Genomic DNA, 25,860 nt, shown 5'->3' with positions numbered 1-25,860 from the left:
GAGTGGTAATTAATCATTACCACTGTGCTCTAAATCTTTACGTTTAAGCGGACTTGTGGTAGCGGATGATTCTCGACTGGCAGCAAATGACACTCCCAACATTTGCCGGTCGTCGCTATCGGCCTCTTTTGGTGCGTTTTGAGGAAGCTGTGTTCCAGCTCCGCCGTTGTATTATTAACACTGCATTAATATCGGATCCAAGGCTTTTGTTTGCTGGCATTATTGCGTAGTGGTTTCTTGTGGCAGTGACGGCGCACACTACTGTGCGTGTCTGTAAACAATCTGTACGCACACGCCCAATCCGGCTGCCGGCTGTGAGCGTTCCCGCATTTCCTCGTGACGTAAGCTTGGCTCAAGTTCCACGCTGAGCACACATTTGGTATGTAGTTTCTTCTCGCTTGTTCGAGTGCTTCAGTTGTGTGCATAATTTCTGACAATGTGCGCATTGCGGAGAAAGTAGATTTGCAAACTTCTACCTGTTGCATTGACTGACAGGCACGGCTTCTGTTTGCAGATGAAAAACGCGTCGCGATGCCAGCAGGAAAATGTCACCGGTGTCACACCAGGCTTTTACAGTCGCGATCGAGCCCGATCGGGATCGAATTTCTCGACCGCAATTGGCTCCTTTGCGCAAGCTGAGGATGGCGCCAATTGAGATCGCAAGATTCGATCATGGTCGGGCTGTGCCCTATGTGTCTGGGGGTATAAAAAAAAAAAAAAAAAAAAAGAATGGCAGAACAAAACTTTCGCAGAAGCTGAGAACTGCTGGGACCAGTTTTTGCAAAACTTGATGCTCCGAAGAAGTCTCCTGATCGGCCTTTGACCTTGGGACGTTCTCTATACGTGTTTCGCGGAGTGATCATTTCTAAGTTTTCTGGAATTTTTTTAACTCGTCTGTTGCAGATTACATAATTCTAGTGCTTGAACTGGATTATTCAGAGACTGACATTACTTGCATGAGAAATCGAAACACATATTCAACTAATTTAAAAAATCGCTACTTCTGATTGCTTTCCTGCACATATTGTAATTTACGAATTGTAGCCAATGAGTTTGCAAGCCATATCCACTTGGAATTAATTTCCAGAATGACAACAGTTTGGGGATATGCGCCATGAAATGCGCCGTAAAAATGCACTGTTGTTCCACTTACTTTTTTACCAAAACATTCTTTTATGCATTGAAGCACAAAAGTAACTTGAATGCCCATGTATTTCGTCTCACACTTTGGAACAACTATCTTAAAACTGGTGTCATCCTGGAGACATGATTACTAGCGTAAAAAGACAGACTAAAGAAAAAACACGGGACCACGCTAGTCCCGGGTTCGTGGTCTTGTATTCTTTCTTTAGTCCCTGTCTCTTTACGCTAGTAATCATGTTTTATTATGCTCGTTACCAACTAGCCCAACTTTCTGCCATCCTGGAAATTCATTTTAGGTAGATACGTATTGTAACCTCACTGGCTGCAGTTAGTAAATTGCAATATCTGCTGTAAAGTGACTAAATAAAAAGGTGATAATTGGATTTTTGATAACTAGTTGAATATGTGTTTCAAATTTTCATGCTAGTAATGTCCGCCTCTAAATTTGAATAATCCAGCTCAGGACAAGAAACATTTGCCACAGCCAATGTTTAAAAATTCCGGAAAAACTTAAAAATGGTCACCCCTATATCTCTTATGTCATTAATAAAGCTTCACTGATTAATTCAAAAGACCGCGATTGTCTCAGTCCCTGATCCTTGAGAGCTCAATGCTTTTGTGTTCCTTGTGACGGACGTCTTGTGACGAACAAGAATTTGCAGTTTTTATGTTTGAAGCTTTATAGAATGCCCTGCAATCAGTGTTAAAGGGGCTGCCACACCTAAAGTATATTTAGATGAACCTCACTATTTTTAATAAATATTGCATATATGTCATTGTCATGGGATGTTACTACTACTTTGCAGTGCCACTTATAGCAAGATACAATGAGTTACCCGGGCGGAAGTGGGAACGCTTATCCTCCTCAGCAGGGATATCCAGGTTACCCATCCCAAGATACAGCAAATTACCCGATGGGTGCTGTCTATGGAGCGCCACCAGTTGGCCAGCAGGCTCCTGGCTACCCGCCCCAAGTACCAAATCAGACATACCCACCGTCGTCCTCACAAGGTTTCCCAACGACCCAGCCAGGTTTTGCTTCTCAGCCTGGTTACCCGAGCCAACCCGGCTATCCGAGCCAACCAGGCTATCCGAGTCAACCAGGCTATCCGAGTCAACCTGGCTATCCGAGTCAACCTGGCTATCCGAGTCAACCCGGCTATCCGAGTCAACCCACCTATCCGAGTCAACCCAGCTACCCAAGTCAACCTGGCTATCCGAGCCAGCCCAGCTATCCAAGCCAGCCCAGTTATCCAAGTCAGCCTGGTTACACCATGCCCACAGCCACTGGCCATCAAAGTTCCACTCAAGGATACCCTGGTTACCCAACAAGCCAGAGTAGCTATTCTGCACCTGTGTCTGCTGCTAGCTATCCTTCTACACAAGCAGCTCCAAGCCCACACCCATCTGCAGGCTATCCTAGTGCAGGCACAACAACTGGCCCTGGTGGTTACAGTGCACCTTATACGCAGTCAGCCTATGGAGCAGGATCTGTTTACTCCAGTGCTGCCCAGGTTACTCAATCAGCATCCTATACAGGACAGCGTTTACGAGATGTAAGTGATAAGGCTTTTGTAAACATGTAAGTGTGCCATGTGCACCATGCAATGGGATGTGTCTTAGCTGTGACTATGTTTGGCTTTATGCATGGCCCACTTTGATTTGCCAATTTCGCCTGGTGTTTGCTGAACTGTAACATTTCTTTGTTGAAAATTGAGCGATACAGAAATTGTTGGTTGTACTGTAGTTTGCTAGCACATATATTTGTGACATTTAAGATCCATGTGGCTGGAGTGCTCTTTGAGAGGTGATTGCAAAATTATTTATGGATTTGGCAGCTTCTCTCAGCAAATCGCTTTACTATAATTGATTGGAAGAAAAAGCATGGCTGTCTCAAAATAGCTGGTATGAAATGTGCATTTCTATGTGAAAGTAATTTCCACCACTTTGAGTGTAGCTGAACATTTTAAAGGAAATTTGTACAGCCCTGAATAACTGCAGCTAAGGGAAGTTTGCGTAATATAAGGCTACCAATTCCCTGGTAGAAGCATACTTTATTTCTGGGGCTATGCTTCATGTGAGGCTAACAGTTTTCCTTTGTGTTTACTTCATCTCTGCAATTGCTAGTCTGCTGATTGCTTTAAATTGTAAAATGGTTATGCTGCTTTGAACTGGGACAAATTATTTTCATATGAAAAATTTGAAGCAACTTGTGCTGCTTTCCATTGTAGCCATGGGCTGTGCTCGGTTTCATGATAATTATTTCCCTTCAGAAACATCCTAACAGGCTATTTCACCTACTGCTTAGTAGAGACAGAATGTTGATATTCAGAGGGGTCGGTAGTTTTTCTAAAGTATTCAGCTAATGAGCACAACACTGTAATCTGTTGTTTCAAGAACCTTGAGCCTCTGAGAGAGTGGCAGCATTTCTTTTCTTTGTATTCCACTGCACAAAGCACTTTGGTCTCTTTTTTGGGCTGTACTGTGTTGGATATCTGTCTTAACATAGTACTCACTGGTTCTTCAATTTCATCTTTCTTAGAATGTGAACTTCCAGGCACGAAATGTAAGCACAATGGCTCACAGCAATGGTATCATTAAGCTGACTTTTAAATCCTCAGTCAGTTAAAAACATATAGGGGCCATTAAATGAATCAAACCAAGTAGCCATCAATATGGAACTAACAGTCATATCATGGAAAATGCAAGATCAAGGCCTTATTATATTTAGGTCTCATTCACGTAACCCTGCAGAGGCAGTTTAGACAGGCAGGATATGAAAACATAAGAAATTTATTTGTGATCTCACCCTTAGCTCGATCAAAACCTTAATTTGTAACCATACTAATTTCCATGAATATCTGTTTATATAAAATATATCTACTGCCATTTGTGTGCTGGGGGTAGTGTCACAGCTAGGCTCCTGCTATTTTTATGGATAATGCTTACTCCAGCACACCCAAAACAGTTATGTCAAACTAATTTCAATGTTCCCCTCCAATTAACATATGTCAGCGATGTGCTTGATTCGCACATGACAATAAGTCGATATAAATGATCAAAATGGCCGCCGTTATTTCTGCAACTCCCCCACCTCCCTCGAAAAAAAAAGAAAGTTCCTTGGTACAGACCTGGACTGGGAGCACTGTGTCATATAGCCTTAGACAACATTGCACACATGTGCTTTTTAGTGCATTGAAGCCACGTTATACTTGAAACTGAGCTGCTTGAAACTGAGCTGAATATTTTCTATACCATGCAGGAATTTTACAAGTGGAATCGCTCCAACCTTACCGTGGCATAAAACAGGAGTTGTTCAAAACTTAATGAACAGTTTAATAGACTATCAGTTATTGTTTATGTACACTCTCAAAAGAGTTTGCACCCCTTGGGGCTTGTCCCACAACAGTAATCGTCATCTATCTTGCCCGCATTTTCTTTCTTTAACGATGCGCGCCCAGTACTTCTAGGTCATGATCGGCATGCGCGTTACCAGTGTGACGTAGCATTGTCGACAGGAAAGTAGCGAGCGCCGAGTTTTCAAGAAAGGAAACGCAAGCAAGGCAAATAACGATTATCGTTGTGGGGCAAGATAAGCCGCAAAGGGTGCAAATTTTTTTAAGAGTGTAGGTCAACATTTTGCGCTGCTTGGGCTATTAATCAATACCAGTTTATTGGCGCGGGAGTCGAGCGTGTAGACCAGGAACAGTAGCCGGTGGTATCTGGAACGGACCATGATCATCATCATTGTTAATTGATTGCTTAATCGTGGAGTTTAATCCGTTTAACATCCCAAAACTCTAGGTCTATGAGAGGCGCCACAGTGGGGAACTCCGGATTTAATACCTCTGTCACACGAGCACGCAAAAACTCTTTTACACAAGCGGTCTTTTACCAAGCTGAAAGACTTTTGAATGAAGAGGTGTTGCGCAGCAGACACATGGCGCCGACGATCTCCTTTTAGTGTTTCCTTCTGGACACACTACCGAAAGCGTGGCGCTAGCGTTCGAAACAATATCGGCCAAAAAAACTTATTTATCTCAAATTATAAAGCGAAAACTTATTATTTATACGTTTTTCAATTAAATTTAACATAAGAAATGTTAATATAAAGATTTATTATAGTAGTTTAAAGAGCGTCATCATGTGACATCCCCAGCCCGTTCGACCTGCTTACGAGAGTACAGAAGAAAATGAGCATTACTGGGTTCACTACACCTTCTGTGAGACATAAAATAATTTTTTATGATGAGCCTAGGCGACAGAAAATTACGCATTCGATTATTTTCTTTAATATATGATAATTGCTGGTGCCCACTGGTTTCGAGGCTACTCCTTTTCGGCCGTAAAGGAGATTGGCGAACTCCTCTTCCAGAAAAGACCACTTCTGAAAAAGAGATCGCTCCCTGTCGTGTGTCTGCGGGTGACTCTTTTTCGGGAGAAGTCTTTTTGCTAAAAAGACTTTCGAGTGCCCGTGTGACAGGGGTATAATATTGACTACCTGTGGTTCTTCAAAGCACAGAGTTGAGTAGAATGAGATATTCCACAGAAAACACGCCGGCTTATCGTGGGAACTGGGTAGCTATAATACATACAGCTTGGACATTTGCATGGTTATACACAGCGGCCGTGCATTTCTAGGATGTATTAGCATCGCCGGCCATAGCTAGTGTTTAAAACTATGTTCATTAAAACTGAAAACTTGTTTCCATCAAGATAGTTGTGCATGGGCTGCGAATATTATAATTTCGCGTGTTCTCACAGCGGTATTGTTGGCTTAGCCTTTGTGAAGGGGTGTCTTGGAACGTGACATTTCATTAGAAATATTGGGAAGACACTGATCCGATCGAAAAGCTCGAACCCTCATTATAAAGATTCGGTGTAGCGTAGCGCTTACCATTACCTTCCTAGCCGCCCATGCCGAGAATGAGAATGTAGCCAGAGAAGCGTAACCAAAGCAGCGTAGCCGCGGCGCGAGCTCCCGGTGTTTGTGGCGCGTCTGTGCTAGGGAGCCTACATGCAAGCGCTGTTTTGTAGAGACGGCGCTTGCATGTAGGCTCCCTAGTCTGTGCCAGCTATGCTCTGTCATTAAAGGCTACACCGCGCGTTGATGCAGCTGTTTCTGGGCCGTGATTTTTTGTAGCACTGATGGCGGTCGAAATCTCGAGAGAGCTAGGAAAACTTGCCTTGTCCATTCGGCATTACAGCCCCGACAGCACATGCTTCAGAAATCGGACTGCTTGTGCGGCACAAAGGCAGTTACCGTCGCGCGTGGCCTTGAAAACTCGCGCAGAAAGCGCCCAGTCTTTTGACTGGTCGCATGCTCTGCGATGTTTTCTGAATGAGCACGCAAATCTTGCGGCGATTCCTCGACTACCGCGCTCACCTTGACTGAGTGCCGTATGGATGAAGGTAATTTTTAGCTGATGTCATTTTTTATGTCATGTCTTTTAGTCGACCACGGCGCAGTTAAACGCGGTATTCGATTTCACATGTTACCTGAAAAGCCCGCATGGACTGGCAGCAGTTCTCGATGCGCGCGTACCGGTATTTGTCTTCAGGAGCGTCAGTTTTTGGACTTTCTTGACGAATTCAGTCAATTTAAATATGCTAGCGTGTTGTGCCTGAGTTATCCGCAGGCGCGAGCGTGCTCACCGCGAGGAGCTCCGACAAGTTGCGATGCTTTGTCCTCCGTTTCCGCGTGGGTTCTTCTCAAGGAGCTTGCGGTAGCGAGTGTGCGTTGTTGGATTACGTGTTTAAATTGAGACGGCAGTGATGCGTCACTTCGGAGAATCGGGAAGCTGCATGGTTGGCTCTTGTGTCACCTCATTTGCGTTTCGTGGTCTTGTGTTCTCGTGCCAACATACCGCAAGTATTCAACGAAAGCGATCCAGGGGAACGACTAAAAATTCACCGACGATTACGATACTCCCTAATGCGAATTTCGAGCGCAGCCGTTTGTGTTTTGAATTCGGGATATATTATGGCAAATAATTCGATTCTGGACAGGGTACTCTCGGCGGGGGCGCTGAGGCTCTGCTCGGGCAACTCGTTTAATTAGCAGCAGTGTCAGACGAAGCATTTCCACCGGTTGCGTCGCTAATTGTTCAGAAAGAAAGCATGAACACGGGAACGCGTGGCTCGCGCGGAGCGCATTTTCTTGCGGTGGCGGCGCCGCAGGTGAAGTAGCGCATGGGCAGTGGATCCGAAGCCCACACCAGCGCTTTGTTTCCGCGCTGGCCGCGTGCCTGCGCCGGCATTCCGCTTTCCTCCTCACCCTTTCGCCATACCCTCCTCCGCTTTCCGCCTCCTGGTTGCCTGCACCCACCTACTTTCATCCCTCCTCTGCGCTCCGCGTTCGCTTTCATCTTCCATCTTTTCATCGCTACGCCGCCAACGACGCTCGCTGCAGGAGCGAGCACTTAAAAAGCTGCGCTCTAAAATTCCTTAGATCGAGGTTCGAATGTATGGTTCTTTGTGTGTGTGAATGGGGCCGGGGAAGGGGTTTTGAAGGCCTTCATAATATTAATATATTAAAAACAAAATTTTGTGAATTCAAAAATTGTTTTAGCAACGTTCGACTTATTTTTTCTCCTTTTTATTTTTTCTTTATTTGACGTGGTATACGTCTACGAAAAGGCTCAAAGGGGGTCGCTTGCTGAAACCGATGCAACGAGAACATGTTATAGCATTATCGCTTACATCTTTGCAACCATACTACCCACACACCTTACGTTGGTATAGTTGTGTGCCATTACCCGCCCATGCATGTGTCGTGTGCACAGATGGCGCCGTTGTCGGGCCACGCATGACGCTATCGGAGCTCAATGTAGCCTCGCGTGCGGCTTTCAGATAGGCGTGCGTAGCTCGACAGTACGTTGTCCACCTGGAGAGGAATGGTCGCGTTTGAGAGAGCTCACTATGCCATAGTAGCTATAATTTATCAAACTCAAGCTGGTGTTCATCAGGAGTTGTAAGGCCTACAAATGTGGCAATATGTTGCAAAAATGTCATGTCTGCTCGGCTCTGCACGATTGCAAGCTACACCGTGGGACCCCCATTACAGCTGTATCATAAGTTTAAGCATGTATGCTTTTATAATGCGTGAATAAATGTCACTTGTGTATTTGGTTACGTAATTTCTGCACCCTAGTTCCCATACACCGTCTGCAGCACGCACAAGGCATTTCACGTGTACAACTGCGGCTGCGTCGCTGATACAGCCTACCCGTTTTTTTTAGTTCATCTTTTTTCTTCCTTTTTTTTTTTTTTTGCGGCCGCCTTCGCGCCGCCGTCGTGCTGTCCTGCTGACGACGACGCATGCACGGTCCGCGCGTGGAGGGTTAGAAGACCTCCAGAGACGGGCAGTGCGTTTGGCTGTAAAAGCGACGAAGCCAAGTGAACGCACCGTCGCGCTCCGCTCAGTCGGCCCTGCCGGAGCCAGGGCAGCGTTCTGGCTTCCGCTACTGGCCTACTGGCGTGAACATTGTGGGTGCGCACATTAGCGTTCCTGCTGGGCAGTGTTGTGCATTACACACCGTGGGGCATACACTTTTCTGAGAGGCACGGACAGTAAACGTCAAGCTAAATCTTTAATTGTAATCCTTCTATGGGCGCTGATGAACTCCGACGGTTTCACTTCGGTACGTCTCGTCTCGTGCACCACCGAGGTGCGACGCCTGCAACGCCACTGGCGACGATCCTCATCCCGCCTGTTCTGGACACCTTCAGCGCAACGTTATTGCTGTCGCAATCAGTGCTTCATTTTTTTTTTTTTTTTAGGGAGGGAGGGAGGGGGGGGGGGGGGGCTCTATATGGGAGTCACCAGTAGTAAACGTAAGAAAACCACTCTTATTCTGTCTTGACCGGTACTTTGTTAAGATTCACCACCTCTTTTCTTCCTCCTTTTTGTTACTTCGAACGCAGCATCGAAAAAAAAAATGGAGGACGCTTAAGCTTCGCCTTAAGTGGAACGCAATAGCGTTATCGGGCTCCGTTCGCATCGCATTTTTGTTTAGGAGTAGGCTTCACTGCAACACACAACGCGGGGAAGCCAGCTTACAAAGACCAAGCTTACACCGATCCCAGTAAAGTTGGCTTGACTTTTAAACATGCATTACTGTGTATACATTTTTACAGGGGCAATATAAGCCGTCTTATATCAAAATGTGAAGGCCCTAGGACATTTTTTAAAAATATTTTATTAATTGTTTGCTGTTGCCCCGAGGCGCGCGCTTGTCCAAACAGGCGAAGTCGCCTGGTTAGCCGCCTGGTTAGCTCAGATGGTAGAGCGGCTGCCCCGGAAAGGCGGTGGTCCCAGGTTTGAGTCCCGGACCAGGACGAATTTTTCTTCAACTGCGAGGCTTTCTTTAGAGGAACCTGGTTGCGTTTCCATTGTAGCAAATTGCTACATTTGGGTGGATGTCTCAGTTTTCCTTTAATTGCTTATCTCCACCTAGCGGATTTCCGCTGAACTATTACGTCAGGCGAAGTCCCAGTTTGACCTGCCGAGGAGGCGAGCGCCATCTGGACGGTGTTTTTGCAAGTAATGTACCCGGGCACGCCGCAGTCGTCTTGTAGAAATGCTGGAAAAGGGGTCTGTGAGTTTCCTCGTAACATAATTATATTTTCTCGTACATTCAAATTACAATCCGACGTTATCATGTCTGTAGGTTGTGGTTAAGTCGTACTTTACGATTTTTCTGACGGATTTTACTTTGAGAAATTCAATTAGTTCACTAACAACTCTGCGCCACGCGGAGGGCCTGTGTGGTCGGCGTGGCTCGGGATTATTTTCTCAGCCGCGGACACCGACGCCGGATTTTCTGCGACGCGGGGCCCTTAACGCTGTCGGGTTAAAAAACGACGGAAGAAGCAGGTAGTCGAATTTCGCTTCTTCAGGTGGAGTACTTAACAAAGCAGGACGTTGCTTGGATGATAAATGGCAATTCTGGCGGTCTGCTAATTAGCTGTTACACTAAATAATTCTTTTATTCACTTTAGTTGGCCACTTGTGGCAATGGCGAAGTCGAGGCCAGGTACTAATGAAGTCGTATTCATTTAGCAGAAATGGTAAGCGTTTTGGAAGTTTTTCTGGAAAGCCAATGTGTTTCGCAGCACAATTTAGAAACGAAAATCTCGAAATCAGTGCTAGTTTCGGGGTTTCGTCTAAACGAACAACAGTTTGCCTAGCCTTAATTTTCAAATTGCAACATTAATTGCGCCATCTAGGTGCCACAAAGGGCGTTTCTTTAAAAAACTGTCCAATGTGTTAACCGCGTACACGCGCGGTATACAAGCTCTATTTTGCACTATGTGAGTCTACTAAAGCGCGTTCGTACTGCATAATGCATCTATATTAACTGATAAGCATTATTGACGAGTTGGTTCCCGAATCCGAAGCTCACGATGTTCACTCAAACAGAGCCGACATAACGTTAATCGCTTGTATCCGCCAGCTAGCCAGAATAGTGCATTTGTCGCCCCGAGATGGTGTTCGACGGCGCGCTTTTCTTTCCTCTTTAGGCTCCGCGTTCGTCCTATTCATAGGCACTAATGTGAGGGAGCAGTACTTGGTATGTATTTCACTGCATTTGTAGTGCGGCTTTTTTAAGTACAATTGTAACAATAGAAAGCATGTAAGAAGTGGTAAGAGAATTTCGGTACCTTTTGGACGAGATTATGCAGTTTCCCAGTGCATCAGACGCGGGGCAACAAGAAATGGTCACTCAGCGCAGTGAGGTCCATTTCTTGTTGTCCGGTGTCGATGCGCTCAACGCTCAACTTGTACCAGAACTCTCGGGCTCTTTTTGTATAGTTTGCGTCCTGTACGCAAATAAAGCGAGAATTTCTGCGTAGTATTAGAAAAGTAAGAAAAAACAAATATAAAGCGCGCAGGGCTCGCCACACCGCTCGCCTGCCAGCGTTGCAGCTGTTGCAAGTGCAGAGAAGGAGATAAGAGTGAGAATAAAGGGAACGGTTTGTGGGGGAGGGGGCGTGTTGTGTAACCTGTGTAACGTTCTTGGCCGTCCCGCAGCTGCGTGGTGATGACCAGAGAGTCCTAAAAACGCCGCCCGTGCGCGCGCGGTCTTTTATTTCTTTACGCTCGCGTAGTCGTCTGATGCACGTATTTTTAGCGCCCCGAGAGCGAGAAACTTCTGCCTTGGGAACGGGCCAACTTTTCGGACGGCCCCAGTCGATATCCTGGCGCCAGAGCACGCTAGGCAGCGCGGCTAATAGGCGGGAAAAAAAAAAAAAAGAACGGATGGAAGGGTGGAAAAGCGGGTCTTCTGCGAGGCGGGCAGCGACGAAGCAAATCCCGCGTGCATTTTTACGGTGGCGCATTTGTATGGGGAAGAGAGTCGCGCGGTATGCTTGCCAAGTTGTCTCCATGAGAGCGTGGTGGTGCCCACCCACCCTACACTCGAGGTCGTTTCGTCAACGGGACCTACTACCTTTCCGCCGTTTTTAAAGTCATTCTTTTTCTTTTTTTGTTCACACATTGCGCGCCTCTTTCCAGGAAGCTGGCGCGCTCAAGGCACACAATCCGTTGTTTCCCCATTTTAAGTGGGGGGAGGATCCTCGCGTATCTCTATCGTTAGAAGAGACACCCAGCCGTTTTGGTTCCGGCTTAAAATTTTGGCTGGCCCTCTCATTACGGGCAAAGTAACACACACACACACACACACACACACACACACACACACACGTACTACGTACTTGCACGGCCCGCACATACGAGAAAAAACTGCTGCTTGTGTATGTTAGTGAAGAGGAATACGCTGCAGTCAAGCTGTCACGTGCATACAGAAACTTTTCGCCGTTTCAAACTCTTCTTTCGCCCAGCAGAGTGTAATAAACAGTTTTTTTCATTTTTGGCCGTGTGCGTCTGTATATATGGGCGCAGAATGAGTTCGTCAAGTCGGAAAGTTCCGGCGTGACAGTGGTACGGCGCACTTTTGCAGGGGCGTTGCTTGTTATTTCAACAGATAGGTAATAGACTTGCAAGCGCACTCAGTCTTTTGCCTGGTCGCGAACAATGTCGGATCTCGATGACCCAATTAGGTCGCGTGAGCAATCGCTCCGTTTGACTCGCGTCGTCAGGTTGTTGCCACTTCCTTTGTTCAACAGTTTATCTCTGGCGAGCGCAGCGCCATCTTGACTTCGCCTTTAGCGGCGCCGGCGGCGCGCGTTGCTTCGCTAGTCTCGGTCTCGCGGCTTGTCCGGCTCGACGACGATCAGCGGTCGCTAGTGTGGATGCCGGAGTAGGTGTGGCCAGGTTTTTTGCGTTGACTGCTCCAGTTTGACCGCAGCGGGGGCCATTTTGCGTTACTAAATTCGCATCAACAGCGACTTTCGGGTGAGCCACTCCGTGTTTTTCCATGAATTCTCGGGTAAAGTCTCTGTTCTTGTGCAACTTCTGCGCTTCCGCCCGACGTCCTAAAGTTTGATCGGGACGATCGCCAGCTGCCGTTCGATCTGAACGGGAATATCTAGAAACGCGCACGAAGGCAAACGTGCGTCGTCGCTATGGGGACGTTATGGTTGACCGAATGCTGTTTTGCGGTAATGATCAGCGATCCGTTTGCTTCTTGCCCTGTCGCGCTGTAGCCGCCCCATGGGACGGCGGCTCATTTAACTTGCCCGTTGGCGTGGCTTTCCAGGCCGCCATTAGAAAGCTCGCCGCCTCGTGTAAGTCCGCAAGAGGTCCGTAATGTTTCTGGACGGGCTCCTCTCGCCTTTATCGCCTGGACCTGCGCTGGGCACGTGTGTGTATTACGCGCTGCGGTGAAAGCAAAATACAAGTGCTGCATTTGTCAGGGGGTACGTGACTAATGTCACGTGGCTATAACGTCACTGCACATGTTCACCTTCCTCCTCTTTGCTGTTGCTGTGTTTCGTTTCCTGTGTCGGCGGCGCTCCGTCCGACGTCGCCCCGCCCCTAGCTCTGTCCCACTTTGAAAACAACCGTGCGCTTTGCTCGGCACTTATACCATTCCTTACTTTTCCTTGTGTGTCTCTCTGCTTACAGAGTCCAGGCAACGCAAGAAACATGGTGAGTTTAGTCGTCATGGATTTCTTCTCGGATTTGTTCTAAAATAAAAATCGTGACTTCTTACAGTTGAGATAATCCCCTCTGCTTTACACAGGCCACCATCAAACCCTACCCAGGATTCAATCCCCAGGATGACGCCCAGGCGCTGAGGAAGGCCATGAAGGGCTTTGGTAATTTGTATTCTTGTTTACATGTTAGCTTAAAACCATTGTCTGCCTGTTTGAGACCATGTTACATGTCCATTTGGTGTAACAGCCAGGTTAAGAACAGAGGCCATGCACACATGAAAGAGGACACCTTTAATTTGTGAAATTTTGTCACAGAACAGTAGGTGTCATCATTCTTGTGAGCATTGTTTGTTCTATCCTTTTCACACAGATTATGTTCACACACAAATTGTTTCACATTGTATCACACGGTGTTCCTGGCTGTAAAGTATTAACAAGAGTGCACTGAAGTGCAAAGGTGCCCCACAGTGGTGTTGTTAGTGGCTTGACATCAAGAGGTGCAAAGGTTTCAAGAATGTGGTGCAATACTAAACTGCACCTCCAGTGACATGCAAGAACTGTTGCATCAATGGCTTCTGGGCTGCATAGCTGGTGTAGCTAACATTTTAAAGACTTTATTATGTGTTTGGTCACTGTTATAGGAAAAGTTGTGAGCAGGCAGTTTAATGAACAGTGTGCTCACTGAAGAGAGAAGGCATTTTTTTTTATTTGAAAATTTATTTCACAATTATACACAGTACCAGAGGTACCTGTAAATACTACATCTTGCACATTCTCTTCATCCGCTTCTTCAATGCAAGCAAAACTGACAAACTCAAAACATCATCCGCCTCCTCAGTGTCCGAGATGTTTCGTGGTGCATTTTCTCAGTGAGCTTGTTTGCATCATTGAGTTTTTTCTCGTAAAATGAGGAAGACAGCAGTGCGAGAAACTCTGCAGAGATATACGAGCAGTTCACTAGCTAGCAGAGTCAAGCACTGCTCCACTCCGCGGTGCATAGAGCATTCCGAATGTGTCCACCACCACTCTTTGTACATGTTTGTGACCATACACAAATTCTGATGACACTGAGAGGACACTCTGTGAGTGTGGATATTGTCATTTGATGCTCAGACGGTTGCAGGATCATTATAACTGGTAGATAATTTTTTGAAACAGGCAATGTAGACAATACACGCAGAAAAAATGAGATAGCTTATCTGGCCACACCGAACTGCATGCTGCCATGCTGAATATTTTTCACATTAGCTTTATCTGTGTTCTCTGTATGGTGCAGTAAACTCCACAGTTCTAAGACGGAAGAGTTTAGAATTCGGCGGGAACCACAAGATTGGCAACATATGTAACACGCTTAGAGGAAAAGGTGCGAGTTCGCAATGTACACAGCTGTGTACATAGTGTCTGAAAGGGTTACGAACTGGCGATACTGGTTGAAGGGATAATTGCAAAAATGGCACTTGTTGTAGTGCGAGGCTGATAACCAGTGTCACTGGGTAATAGGGCGAGGTCACTTATCCAGCCTGTGGAATGGTTACCTTTTGCAAGCATTTACCAGACATTGCAGTGCTGGGTGACTGTTCCCTTTCCCATCCATGAAAGACATTCAACGCCCTTGCATGCCAGAAGGTAATGTTTGTATTACTCCTGTGTTTCATAGTAGCACTATGCACTAGTACTAGTTCGATCAGCTTTGGTACAAGTAGTGCACACTTTTTTTTGAGCCTTCATAATTCTGATGGCAACGCTGAATTGAATACATAGTTCACTCCATTTGGCACTCTGGAACGTGCCCCCTGAGGGAAAATAACCGCCCTTTCTCTTGTAGTCTTGAGATTTACTCTTTCCCTTTAGCAGGAGAATAAAAGAGTGTCTTGGGGGAACTCCGAAGTGTTGAGTTGCAAGTGACTCAATGTAACAGTGCCTGCATGTTCTCAGTTTCTTTTCTTGAGATATTTTAATGGATGGTGCATTGTTCCTCTCTGGCTGCAATGCATTTTCTCATTATGTGCTTGTGCATGCAGGCACTGATGAGGCTGCCATCATTGCTATTCTTGCCAAAAGGACAAGCGATCAGCGACAGGCGATCATGACAACGTACAAGCAGATGTTTGGACGGGTGAGTCATGGCCCCATTGTCCGAGTTGTGCTTGATGGATGCTGGAGTGCCGGAGTAGAGATAGCTTGTGGCTTGCTTATTGTTTTGCCTTTCCATTGGGGTGTCATCTTGGGGAAAGTGTGCAAGCTGCATTCCTCGCCATATTGCAATGAAGGAGGTCGTGTACGTGTGTGTCTGGCTGTAGTAGGCTTGTCTGGTGTGTCTAGCTTGGCTTCGATCATCTCTTGTTGTCTGGGGCATGCAGTGGAGTGTTATCTTGGTTGATTTGTTGCTTGCTTGCCTGGTTGGGACCAGTGTTGCTGCTTGAAATTTGAACACAGGCCACATTGTGTAATCAGGGAATTATTGTTGTAATGTAAATGAAGCACATGACTGAACAGCTTAATTTTATAAAAGGCACCTGCAGGGTGCTGTTTTAATAATCATGCCCGCCGTGGTGGGGTAGTGGCTATGGCATTGTGCTGCTAAGCCCAACGGTGCGGGATCAAATCCCGGTAGAGGTGGCCGCATTTTGATGGAGCGAAATGCAAAAATGCTCGCATACCCCGAGTTGGGTGCAAGGTAAAGAACCTCAGGTGGTCGAAATTAATCTGGAGTTCCCCACTACAACATGCCTCATAATCATATCATGGTTTTGGCACATAAAACCCCAGAATTTAATTATTTTTAATTGAGCATGTAAAGGTAGTGCGTGCTCATTCTTGCTTTTCATTGGTTGTATATGCAAAAGGATAGTAATATGCCATGTGCATTTATAAAGCCATTAAAGGTAATATGGCAGGTAAATACATGACCACTGTTCTGCCTTTCTTAGGCTTAGAATATAGCCCTTTAGGCTGGTGTCTACTAAATGTGCTGCTTTATTTCTGATTTATTATGTGGCCAGATATACGACTTAGTAAACCTTGTGGTCTCTCTAACATGGTGTTCCAATGGGGTCACCTAGATCACCGTACAGGTCTGAGGATATGTGCTCACAGGGGATATTCAGCTCAGCTGCGTGGGTTACGTGAGCCCGAAGCATATGCTCGTTCAATCTCCACTGGGAGTGAGACAGCGCCGCACTAAGAAGGCCCAGAGTACAGAGGTCTACGCACTTGTCTAGAACACGCTCGCGAGGGCCAAAGCAGCTACCAAAGCTTGAGCCGACCACCAGGTCGAGAGAAATCAAGGGAAACTAAATGTAGTCACGCAAGCCTGAAAACGTAACGAAAGTCGCAAAAACGCTGTAACATGCCGCTATATAGGAGGACGGCTTCCAACAGCTGTGTTACCGGGGCAATATTCCTGCAGCTCGATAGCTTCCAAGGGGACCCAGCGGAGTATGACCTAGCACATGAAGTGAGCCGCATCTCGTTGGCAGGAGCAGTGAACAGGTACGCACCTGCCTCTGGTCGATTACCTTTGGAAAGGCTGGCCAGCCAGCAAAAAGGGTTGCCGGGAGAACAAGGATTCAGTAGACATCGTGTTGCTGTTTGAGAGCTCCCCGCGCCTGCGCTCTCACGGTTGGACCCAACCACCAGGAGAGAGGGGAACGAGAGTCCCCACCCAAACAGATAAATTGGGTGGACAGGAGTGAGTGCTTTATGGCCCCCTCTGTATGGGCACCCTCCGAGGACAGATAAAGGGAAAGTGGCAGGCTCGCATGCACGAAGTGAGAAAGCGACTTTGCCGTGAAGCGGCCCCCTATGCCCAAAACGTGCTGTGCCATGGCACTGCAACGTGCAACGAAATGGATGAACACAATCCCTGCAACCATTGTTTTCATGTACGAACTACTGTAGGTGGTTCTTTGGAGTTGCCCTTGTAGAGGCTTGATGTGTGCATACGTTTCACTACCTTTCAACAACATTCCTATTAAGCAGGGCAAGTTGTGCTATTCAATACAGCCGGCTGCTAAATGAGAGCCAATTGTGCAGTGCAAGTACGCTTGCGTCCTAGGTGTGGGTATTATTTTGCAAGCAGCTGCTGTCACAAGATATATTGAGTAAACATTTGCTATCTCCAATTGTTTCAAAGGCCACTTACCATGAGTTGTCTTGCATCAGGACATGCACCTCTTGGCTACTGTACAGGGGAGCATTCTTGCTGTTTTAGATTGAAGTTATGTTGGGTGTGTTGTGAAACTCGTACTCTGATAACATCAAGTTTGTGCATTTAGGTTATCTTTTGCTGATAATAGCCACTAATATTTAAAGTGAGCTGCTACCAGCGCCACGGTGGCTTAGCGGCTATGGTGTTGCGCTGCTAAGTACAAGATCGAGATATCAAATCGCGGCGGCCACACTTCGATGGTGGTGAAATGCAAAAACGCCGGTACATTGGGGGCACATTAAAGATGCCCTGATGGTCAAAATTAATCCAGAGTCCCCTCTATGGCATGCCTCATAATCAAATCGTTGTTTTGGCACGTAAAACCCCAGAATTCAGAATGAGCTGCGTTTCTCTTTAACAACTTTTATTAAGATTTCGTTTACACTTAATGCTTCTTTGTCTTTGCTACAATTGCCGAGGTTATCATTCGGAAAAGAGCTGCAGGAAGCACGCAGGAATGGTTTGAGTTATTTTATTCTTTTTCACATTTTCTGATGTGCAGGACACAGTATTGGCTATGTGCCTCTGTGGTGGCAATGGTGGTTGTGGCAAGCAATTGTTTCATTTTGAATTGGTGCGAGGTGTTGAAGGGGACAAATATAGTGGAAGTGCTCAGTTAATAAGGTGTAGTTCAGTTTCACTGCAGCCCATATGCTGTCCTTAAGCTCGCTCACTACATAGACCCCAACGATTAGTTGTCAGCTGGTTCACACTGGTGGTGAAATAATGGGGTCATGTGCGTTGTAGTGAAGAGCACATTTGTTTAGATGGGATATGCACATGTTGTGCAAGAGTCAGTACAGTACTGTGAAGGCAGAACTGTACTGTACTGCGTACTGTACGCTGTACCGCAAAAGTAGAATGGCGACATTCTCGCCATTGCATTGGAAGTTTCGTGCCAGTTCTCCTGACAGATTTTGAGCACTTACCATTTTGTTGAAGGCGAAGAATATTGCAGTCTTTGTTCAGATTTCATGCAAAGTAGAAATGAAGGTCATGGATTTCACTACTGAACTATGTCATGCTGATACAGTAAAATTTTTTTTTATGCATTCGTTGTTTGAATAATTTGGTCTGTTTTTCTGTTCCTGTGAAATACAGTGTAGACCGCTTATAACGTAAGTCGCCGGAGTCGCGAATATCCGCACTATAAGCAGTACCGCACTATAACCAAAGCAACCATTTTCAAGGCCCACACATATGCAAAACATGTGCACCGAGCCGCCACGCGTATGCGACAGTCGAGGAATGCGGCTAGAACGTTTGCATTCAATGTACAGTCGAATCTCGGTAATTCGAACCAAATCACGCGGCGGTGCCACCGACCGGCATTGCTCCGGCACCGCCATAGAGTAAAAGCTTAGGAGAGACCCCTCAATGTCGCGTGCGAACGAAACAAAAAAGAAAAAAGAAATGCGGCGGAAATTTCACTCTCTCTCAAATGGCAAGGTCGCCGATTCTGCGTTGCGCTGGAACATGCGTGTACGTACTGACACCTCAGCCACGCTACCGTAGCCACGTGTAGAAAATGGCAGTGAACCCTTCTTTCTCCTTTATGCTTCCTCTACTTTCTAGTCATGTGTTGACCTTGCACGCTGCGGCTACGGCGCAGAGGGAAGCAGCGGCGCTGTCCCTGGCTGGCAAACGCCTGCTTCCCGATAACGGCAGAAAACGAAACTTCAGGGAGCTGGCGCCGCGCCGGCTGGAGCGGCGGTGGGCGCGCACGGTGACAGTCGAAAGTGAGGGAGCTACGAGGGAGGGCGAGGGGAGTCACCGAAGCGGCGGAGTTGCCGAGGCGAAATCCGCTTCCCTGCCACCCTCCTCTCTCACATTCCACGGTCTCCGCGTGTGCCCTTCGCCGTGATGTGCCGGCGTCGCCCGCTCCCTGAAGTTTCGTTTACTGCTGTTATCGTGAAGCGAGCGTTGGTCGGCGTTGGCAGTTTCGTGGCGCTCACCCGCCATGAGCGCCGTGATATTTCACGACTCGCACTCAAGATTCTGGTTTCAGCCTCACTGGCTATTCATTCGCACCACGTGCCCTTCTCCTCCACTTCGTCTATCTTTCTTCCTCGAGCACTCCTTGGGGCACCCGTTTGAGGGGAGCGTTCGCCGTCTCCGCTCACTTCTGTACTTCCAGGCAGCCGCACTGTAACCGGTATTTCGTTTCCCGCAACTGCACTATAAGCGATACGTGTATAGTACATGGAGTGTTATGGGAAAATTAACGGGAGTCTGAAAAGACCGCATTATATCCGGTCCTGCGCTATAAGCGGTTACGTTCTAAGTGGTCTATACTGTATTACTGCAATCACTTTAGCGCATTGCTTCTTTATCCCTTGTATTATGTTTTTGCTTTGCCCATGAAGTTTGAACTTAGAGGGACATTTAAAAGGATGTCATACTTGATTTACTTCTAGAAGTTTGGATCGTGTCACATTACACAGGTTCTTTGCTCATTTATGTGAGTTTTTCTAGAAAAACATTGCTGAGAAAAGTCCATTTATACTTCCTGTGCTTCCACTGACGTATTATATTATAAGCCATTGTGAGCGAGGTACTGGTAATGTATGTTAGAGTAGTTCTGACTGAAGTTGTGCTATTACTTTGACTTCACTCCGCTTTATTCTGTTTAGCTGGCTAGCGTCACTTGAATGGACAGTGACAGAGGTGCCTGCATGTAATGCACTTGGCATATGGCTTGATCCTTGCACAACGTTTCTCCTGTGTCTTTCCATCCCAAGTGTCCCGGTGTTTTTTTACTTGCAGATTTCGCTGGCAAAATTTTTACATGTTTGCAGTAGTGTTAAAGTTAGTAAGTTCATTTACTAGTTTGTTTCAGCCCTAAGTATGTGATTTGGTCTCATTGTTAAAATATATTTAGTTTCAAGCATTTGGGTATAGTATCAAGCAATACTGGCACAAAAATATGTTGCCAAAATTGGGAAGATTTTGTTTATATTTATTTAAATAATGCTAAATCTGTGATGTAATATAATGGCTGTGAAGCTTTCAGGCAGACAATATTTAAAATATATTTGCTCCGAAAAATTTGCATTTGTGTTAGGATAAAAAAAACGCTTAACCTTGCACTCGGCCGCGCAAGGCTTGCAACAGCGAAGCTGGGCGATCTTAGCCCAGCATTTTTCTGAAGTGCACGCATACTTTTCATCCTATTACTCATGATAATGCCTTTTCGCGCGTCTCTGACTTATGGCCGTCGCTGCGCTACGGTGGCTAAATGGGGGAGGTGGGAGCAACGCAGCCGTCGGAGAGCGCGGCGCGTGTTGCAGTGATTCATGATGCCGAGTGGTGGCGTGCGTGTCGACACTTAGATGCCTCCGCTGTAGATCGGCTGCTGCCGGAGCTAGCGAGTGCGCTCGGTTGGCATGGTTCTGTTCGGTTCTTGTTGCTCCATGCTCGTTTCTGTTTGCATTCATGCTGTGCAGTTGTGCCTCCTTGTGGTGACAATATTTTTACATGTTGCCATGCCATAAGAAGCAATGGCAAGTCGCATGAAACGACAGTCGCACTGTTTTGCGCCGGGCTGCACAACAGGCTATGTTTTGGGTGGAAAATTGGGGAAAAAAAACCCATCCCTTTTCTCGGTGCCTGATGACGATGAGGCACTTAAACCAAGGCAGCGGGACAGAACCAAGGTAATGTTGCTTGCCGTCGCTTGGAGATACTGAGATTGTTCCTTGCATTCCACCTAATTACATAATTAGTCATAATTAATTAATCAACTTCTCAAATATTATAATTAGATGAAAAGTGTCAATAAGAAAGTTGTAGAGTAACATGAAAAACTCCTGATACAGCTTTCTGTTGTTCAATATGTTATGTATAACATATTTCCGAGCGTGAAAGAAGCCCGCGAATATATGCAAGGTGCCTCGAGCGGCAGGTCGCGCGGTAATTTTACGTGTATTCGCGGGCTTCTTTTACGCTCAGAAAAACGTTTGTGTGTTGCAGGTGTTGAGCAACAGAAAGATGTATCGGGAGTTTATTATGTTGCCCTACAATTTTCTCATTGACACTTAATTTTCATCTAATTAAAATACTTGAGAAGTTGATTAATTAAGGCTATGTAATTAGGCGGAATGCAAAAAAATAATCTCAGTATCTCCAAGCGACGGCAAGCAATATTATCTTGTTTCTTTCCAGCTACTTGGCATTTGCATATTTTAAATCTTGGCGCGTGATAGTTGATAGTTGGCGCATGATATTGAATCATATAATCAAGTGCTGTCTGTCGTCCTTTTGAGTATTCCTCATGGTCACCACCATTCTTGTTCATCGCATTGGCGACTAAAATAAGTTTGTTTACTTAATTTTTATGTGGAATAATTTCTAAAGCGTCATATATTGGTATTAACCAATTTGACGAGCAGGATGCAGTGCGTCGCAGTAATATGACCTAAGGATCTCTTCACACCTAGCCTAGAAATAGATGCAGCTTTCTCTACCCAGACTACTAGCATAATATTCTTCACATTAGCTAAAATCATTTTTTTTTACTCCTAACGATTCGAGAAAGCATGTAGAATGCGTGCGACCGAGAGAAGGCGAAAAATATTTGTGCTGGCTGTGACGTGCCCGAAGTGAATGCATCTTTAACACTTAACCACTCATCAGAAGATAGCTGCTAGTCATTTATTGTCTCCTCTACTAACAAGCTATGATATGCATTAGTTTAACGCTAGTTATATCAAATATGCGACCGCTAGTTGTGAACAAAAACGCCCGCTTCGAAACCAGCGGCACCAACCGTCGTGCCTCCGTGCCCAGGGAGCGATCTTGCTAGCGACTGCAGTGCCGCTGCTGCTCTCATGATTGCGTGCAACACTCCGCCGCCACCGTTTCTCTCACCTCCCCCTTCTAGCCACCGTAGCTGCGCATTGCTTAGCGCAGCTTACAACACGGACACCGCATTCCAATGCCGATAACGCGTTCCTGCAGACCCGCTCCGTGAATGCGTGTCTCTCTCTCTCGGACTTGCGGCTGTCACTGCGCGTTGCATAGCGTAGCTTGCAACACTGACACCGCGTTGCAATGCCGACCACGCATTCTAGCAGACCCGCTCCATGAATGCGTCTCTCTTGCTCTCATTTTATTCATCTCTCTCCCAAGCATAGTACGCAAAACCTCTTCTTCACCTTGCAGAGCATTGGCACGAGCACTTGCGAACACGCCAGCTGTGGACGAAGACGACGCTCGAACGCAATCATATGGTTCACATAAATGCATGTTCTGCAAGCGTGGCTGTATAGACTAGTGGTTACGACGTTCGCCTTGGGACCGCGGGTTCGAATCCCGTCTCGGGAAGAAAGTTTATTTCCTTCTATTTCTTTCTTTATTGCTGATGATAGTTTCTTGATACGAACCACACATTATGGCTGGCCTAAACAGCTTCGCTGTTAATAATGCTGAATGCTTCAGTTTTCACAGACAAGATTGTTTTCAAAACAAGAAAGATGCCTTGGTGGCCTGAATGAAAACCTTCAATAAAAAGCTCTGTGCACTTTAGCACATGTCCTATATATGAGAGAAGTTTAAAGGGTAATATTCTTTAACTGCAAGAAATACATATTGAATTGGTATGTGACGGAAGGCATGACTTTATTGGCTGCCTATACTGTCAGATGTGCCAGTGGGTTGGAAAAATTAATCAATTATTGAGGACACTTGTAATGTTCTCTAATGTTGCCCACACTTGCTACTTTGCCTGCTTTCAGTTCTGCAAATGAGGCCAGCTGTAGGTTAGAATGCTTTTTCCCCGATATGTGTGCCAATATACAAAGCCTTAATGAGTATACAAAGCCTTTATGAGGGCTTCCCCTGAGTGTTGAAAATGTGACCCACACAACTGCTGCAGCGATTCCAGTGTACGCCGCACTTTGCCTATGGGAACAAAATGCTAGTGTTAAAAGAGAAATGAAAAAAAAAATTTTTTTTGCTTCTAAAAATGTTTTTTTTTTTCGCAGCTTATTTTGTTTATAAGATGCATGCTTTAATGCACAGAGCTACTTATCAGATTTTTTGTCTGAACCTAAAGGGATTCTGACATTTTTTTTAATTTCAACTTGAAAAGTATTGTGTGGGAAAGTTACAATAGTATCAGAATATTTTTTTCTGGGTGCACTGACAAAACTTTTTCAATGCATGTATATTTAAAATATAGTTTGCTTGTATGCATGTAAACTCCTGTTATTTTTTTACATGGCAGATTTAGCACTGTCTCAAGGGGAAAAAGGAACAGCAATCCTTTAATTGGGTCATGCATTTCTGTGCCATAATTGTTCTGATATGCCAGAATAGTTAATGCAAGATATATATTTAAACAGTCAGAGTAACTTACATATTTGCCAAAAACAACCTTGGCAAATGTCTGGCACATTGAAAGAATGTCCTGTGGTCTACCACTAAGAGATTCCTTTATTCGAAATAAAATATGAACCATTTAACAAGAAAATATTTTTCAGCTAAAGTAGATTGAAAATGCACTTTTGCACAAGCACACAAATTTTGAATTGAAATCTGTGATGGTCAGTGCACACGTAGGTGTAGACACAAAACATAAGCACTAGATCACTTGGCATGAATGGATCTTGCCAAGAAAGATGCCAGCTTATAAACTATTTCATTCTAGTGCACTCTCATTGCAAGGGCTCATCACATGGTTTCAAATGAACTTCCCTAGACGGAGTCAAGGTTTCATCTAGTATCTGAATTGTGCACCACTAGAGATTGCAGTGAAAGAAGCCCAGGTTGATTGATCAGCACGGTGAACAAAAATATGAAGATAGTAACAAAGCGTATGTTCATGTTCTACTTGGCGCTTGCAGCAGCTCATGCTAGTGTCAGTGGAGCCACTCTTCTGACTCTTTCTGCATTTTATGAAAAAATTAGAGCTCTGGATCCTGGCAGGAATGGTGCGTTAATGTACCATGCACTGTGATCTACAACATAAATCTGTTATTGCAATTTGCGTTAGTATCCCTTTCGTTGACTGGCATGGTACTTATATATTTTAATTTTGAGGAAAGCCATATAAGCAGCTGTATGCCAGCACAAGTCTTGGTTATAGGCTAATTGGTTCATAGTAGCACATTGCTTAGTGCAAGTGGTATACAGTGAAAAAAGATACAAACAGTACTGGTATTATACTTGCGATGATTTAAATGAGTTCCTTGCCGTTCCACTAACCATGATATGATGCTTTATGTACAGGTCAGAAAACATTAAATTTTTTTTGTTTAGCCTCCAATATTTTTTTTTGTTTGAGTTTAATGTACTCGAGTTATATTTTACTGACCAATGTTCATGCTCAATGCATGTGTTGATAAGCATTTGCTGATTGCAGCTTTCCAAAATTTTGTACACCATGCTGCTTATGCTGGGCCATGTTTTTGCTGCAAGGTCTTCATAGTACATTTAGCCACCATTAAGTTTTTCTATTTCTGTGAGGGAAGGAGGGACGACTTAATAAATAACTGGTTTGCTTTCTTTTTGTCGCATCTGATATGACTACTTTTATGTTACGGTCTTCTGTTTGTTTCGAGGTGCTTTTACTTTCATCGTGGTTGACAGAGTTGCCTACTGCCTGCTTTACTTTTTCAGGACCTTGTAAAGGATCTCAAGTCGGAGCTGTCTGGGAAATTCGAGGATGTCATTGTTGGGCTGATGACTCCACTTTACGAATTCCTGGCGTCTGAGCTGAAGGCTGCCATGAAGGGTGTTGGCACTGACGAGGACTGCCTGATTGAAATCCTCTGCACCCGCACCAATGCTGAAATTGCTGCCATAAAGCAGATCTACAAGCAGAGTGAGTGCAAACTCTCTGTTGCTTGTTTCTTAGTGTCTGTGCTTGTAAAACTGCAGTGTTCAGCTAAAAGTGTGTCGGGAATTCCTAATATCGGGGGGGTAGCTGCGAAATGGTCTGTAGAAAACCTGAAAGAGCAGGGACCGTATTATGTAATGATCAGGGTGTCTACCAACAGGGAAAACAGGGAATTCTCAGGGATTTTGAATATTCTGGAAATACTCAGGGAAAACTTGGGGAATTTGTGCCTCTATCAGGGAAAATTAGCTGTAATTTTATTGAAAGGGAACGGAAGTTGGCGGTAATGCTGGCTCGAGTAACAGAGATGACACACTTTATACAGCTCATAAAAAAGCGCGTCCTCTCCATAGCCACCGCCAGCCTCTCGCACTGTGCTGTCTAAAGACCGTGCCAGCAAAGCGGCGAAAAGAGTGCACACTTCCCGGCGCCGTCACCGATTACTCCATGTAATTCAGAGAATGCGCTTCGTATGGCTCGCATGTGAGCTCTTTGACGGCCATCGCCCTCTTGCTTTTTTTGTTTCTCAGACTGTAGAGAGCTCAAGCAAGGCGGTAGAAAACGTTGCGGGTTAGACTAGGGGACATACTCTGCGACGATCGCT

At 45.6% G+C, this 25,860-nt stretch overlaps 1 protein-coding gene across 1 annotated transcript; it reads left to right on the top strand.

Annotated features, from left to right (window-relative positions):
- Positions 1 to 112: 112 nt before the first annotated feature.
- LOC119436622 (annexin A7-like) lies at positions 113 to 25,308 on the top strand. Its single transcript, XM_049659124.1, has 7 exons — positions 113 to 379; positions 1,950 to 2,699; positions 13,175 to 13,198; positions 13,293 to 13,368; positions 15,228 to 15,322; positions 25,037 to 25,241; positions 25,298 to 25,308. Exons 2-7 carry the CDS (start codon positions 1,971 to 1,973, stop codon positions 25,306 to 25,308), a joined length of 1,140 nt encoding a protein of 379 aa, XP_049515081.1. The 5' UTR covers positions 113 to 379; positions 1,950 to 1,970.
- The last annotated feature ends 552 nt before the right edge of the window (positions 25,309 to 25,860 follow it).

This window comes from Dermacentor silvarum, chromosome 1 (genome assembly GCF_013339745.2).
Source record: "Dermacentor silvarum isolate Dsil-2018 chromosome 1, BIME_Dsil_1.4, whole genome shotgun sequence".
Taxonomy (NCBI): Eukaryota; Metazoa; Arthropoda; class Arachnida; order Ixodida; family Ixodidae; genus Dermacentor; species Dermacentor silvarum.
Note: the sequence above shows the minus strand (reverse complement) of the source record. Positions and strands in the feature narration are given on the sequence as shown.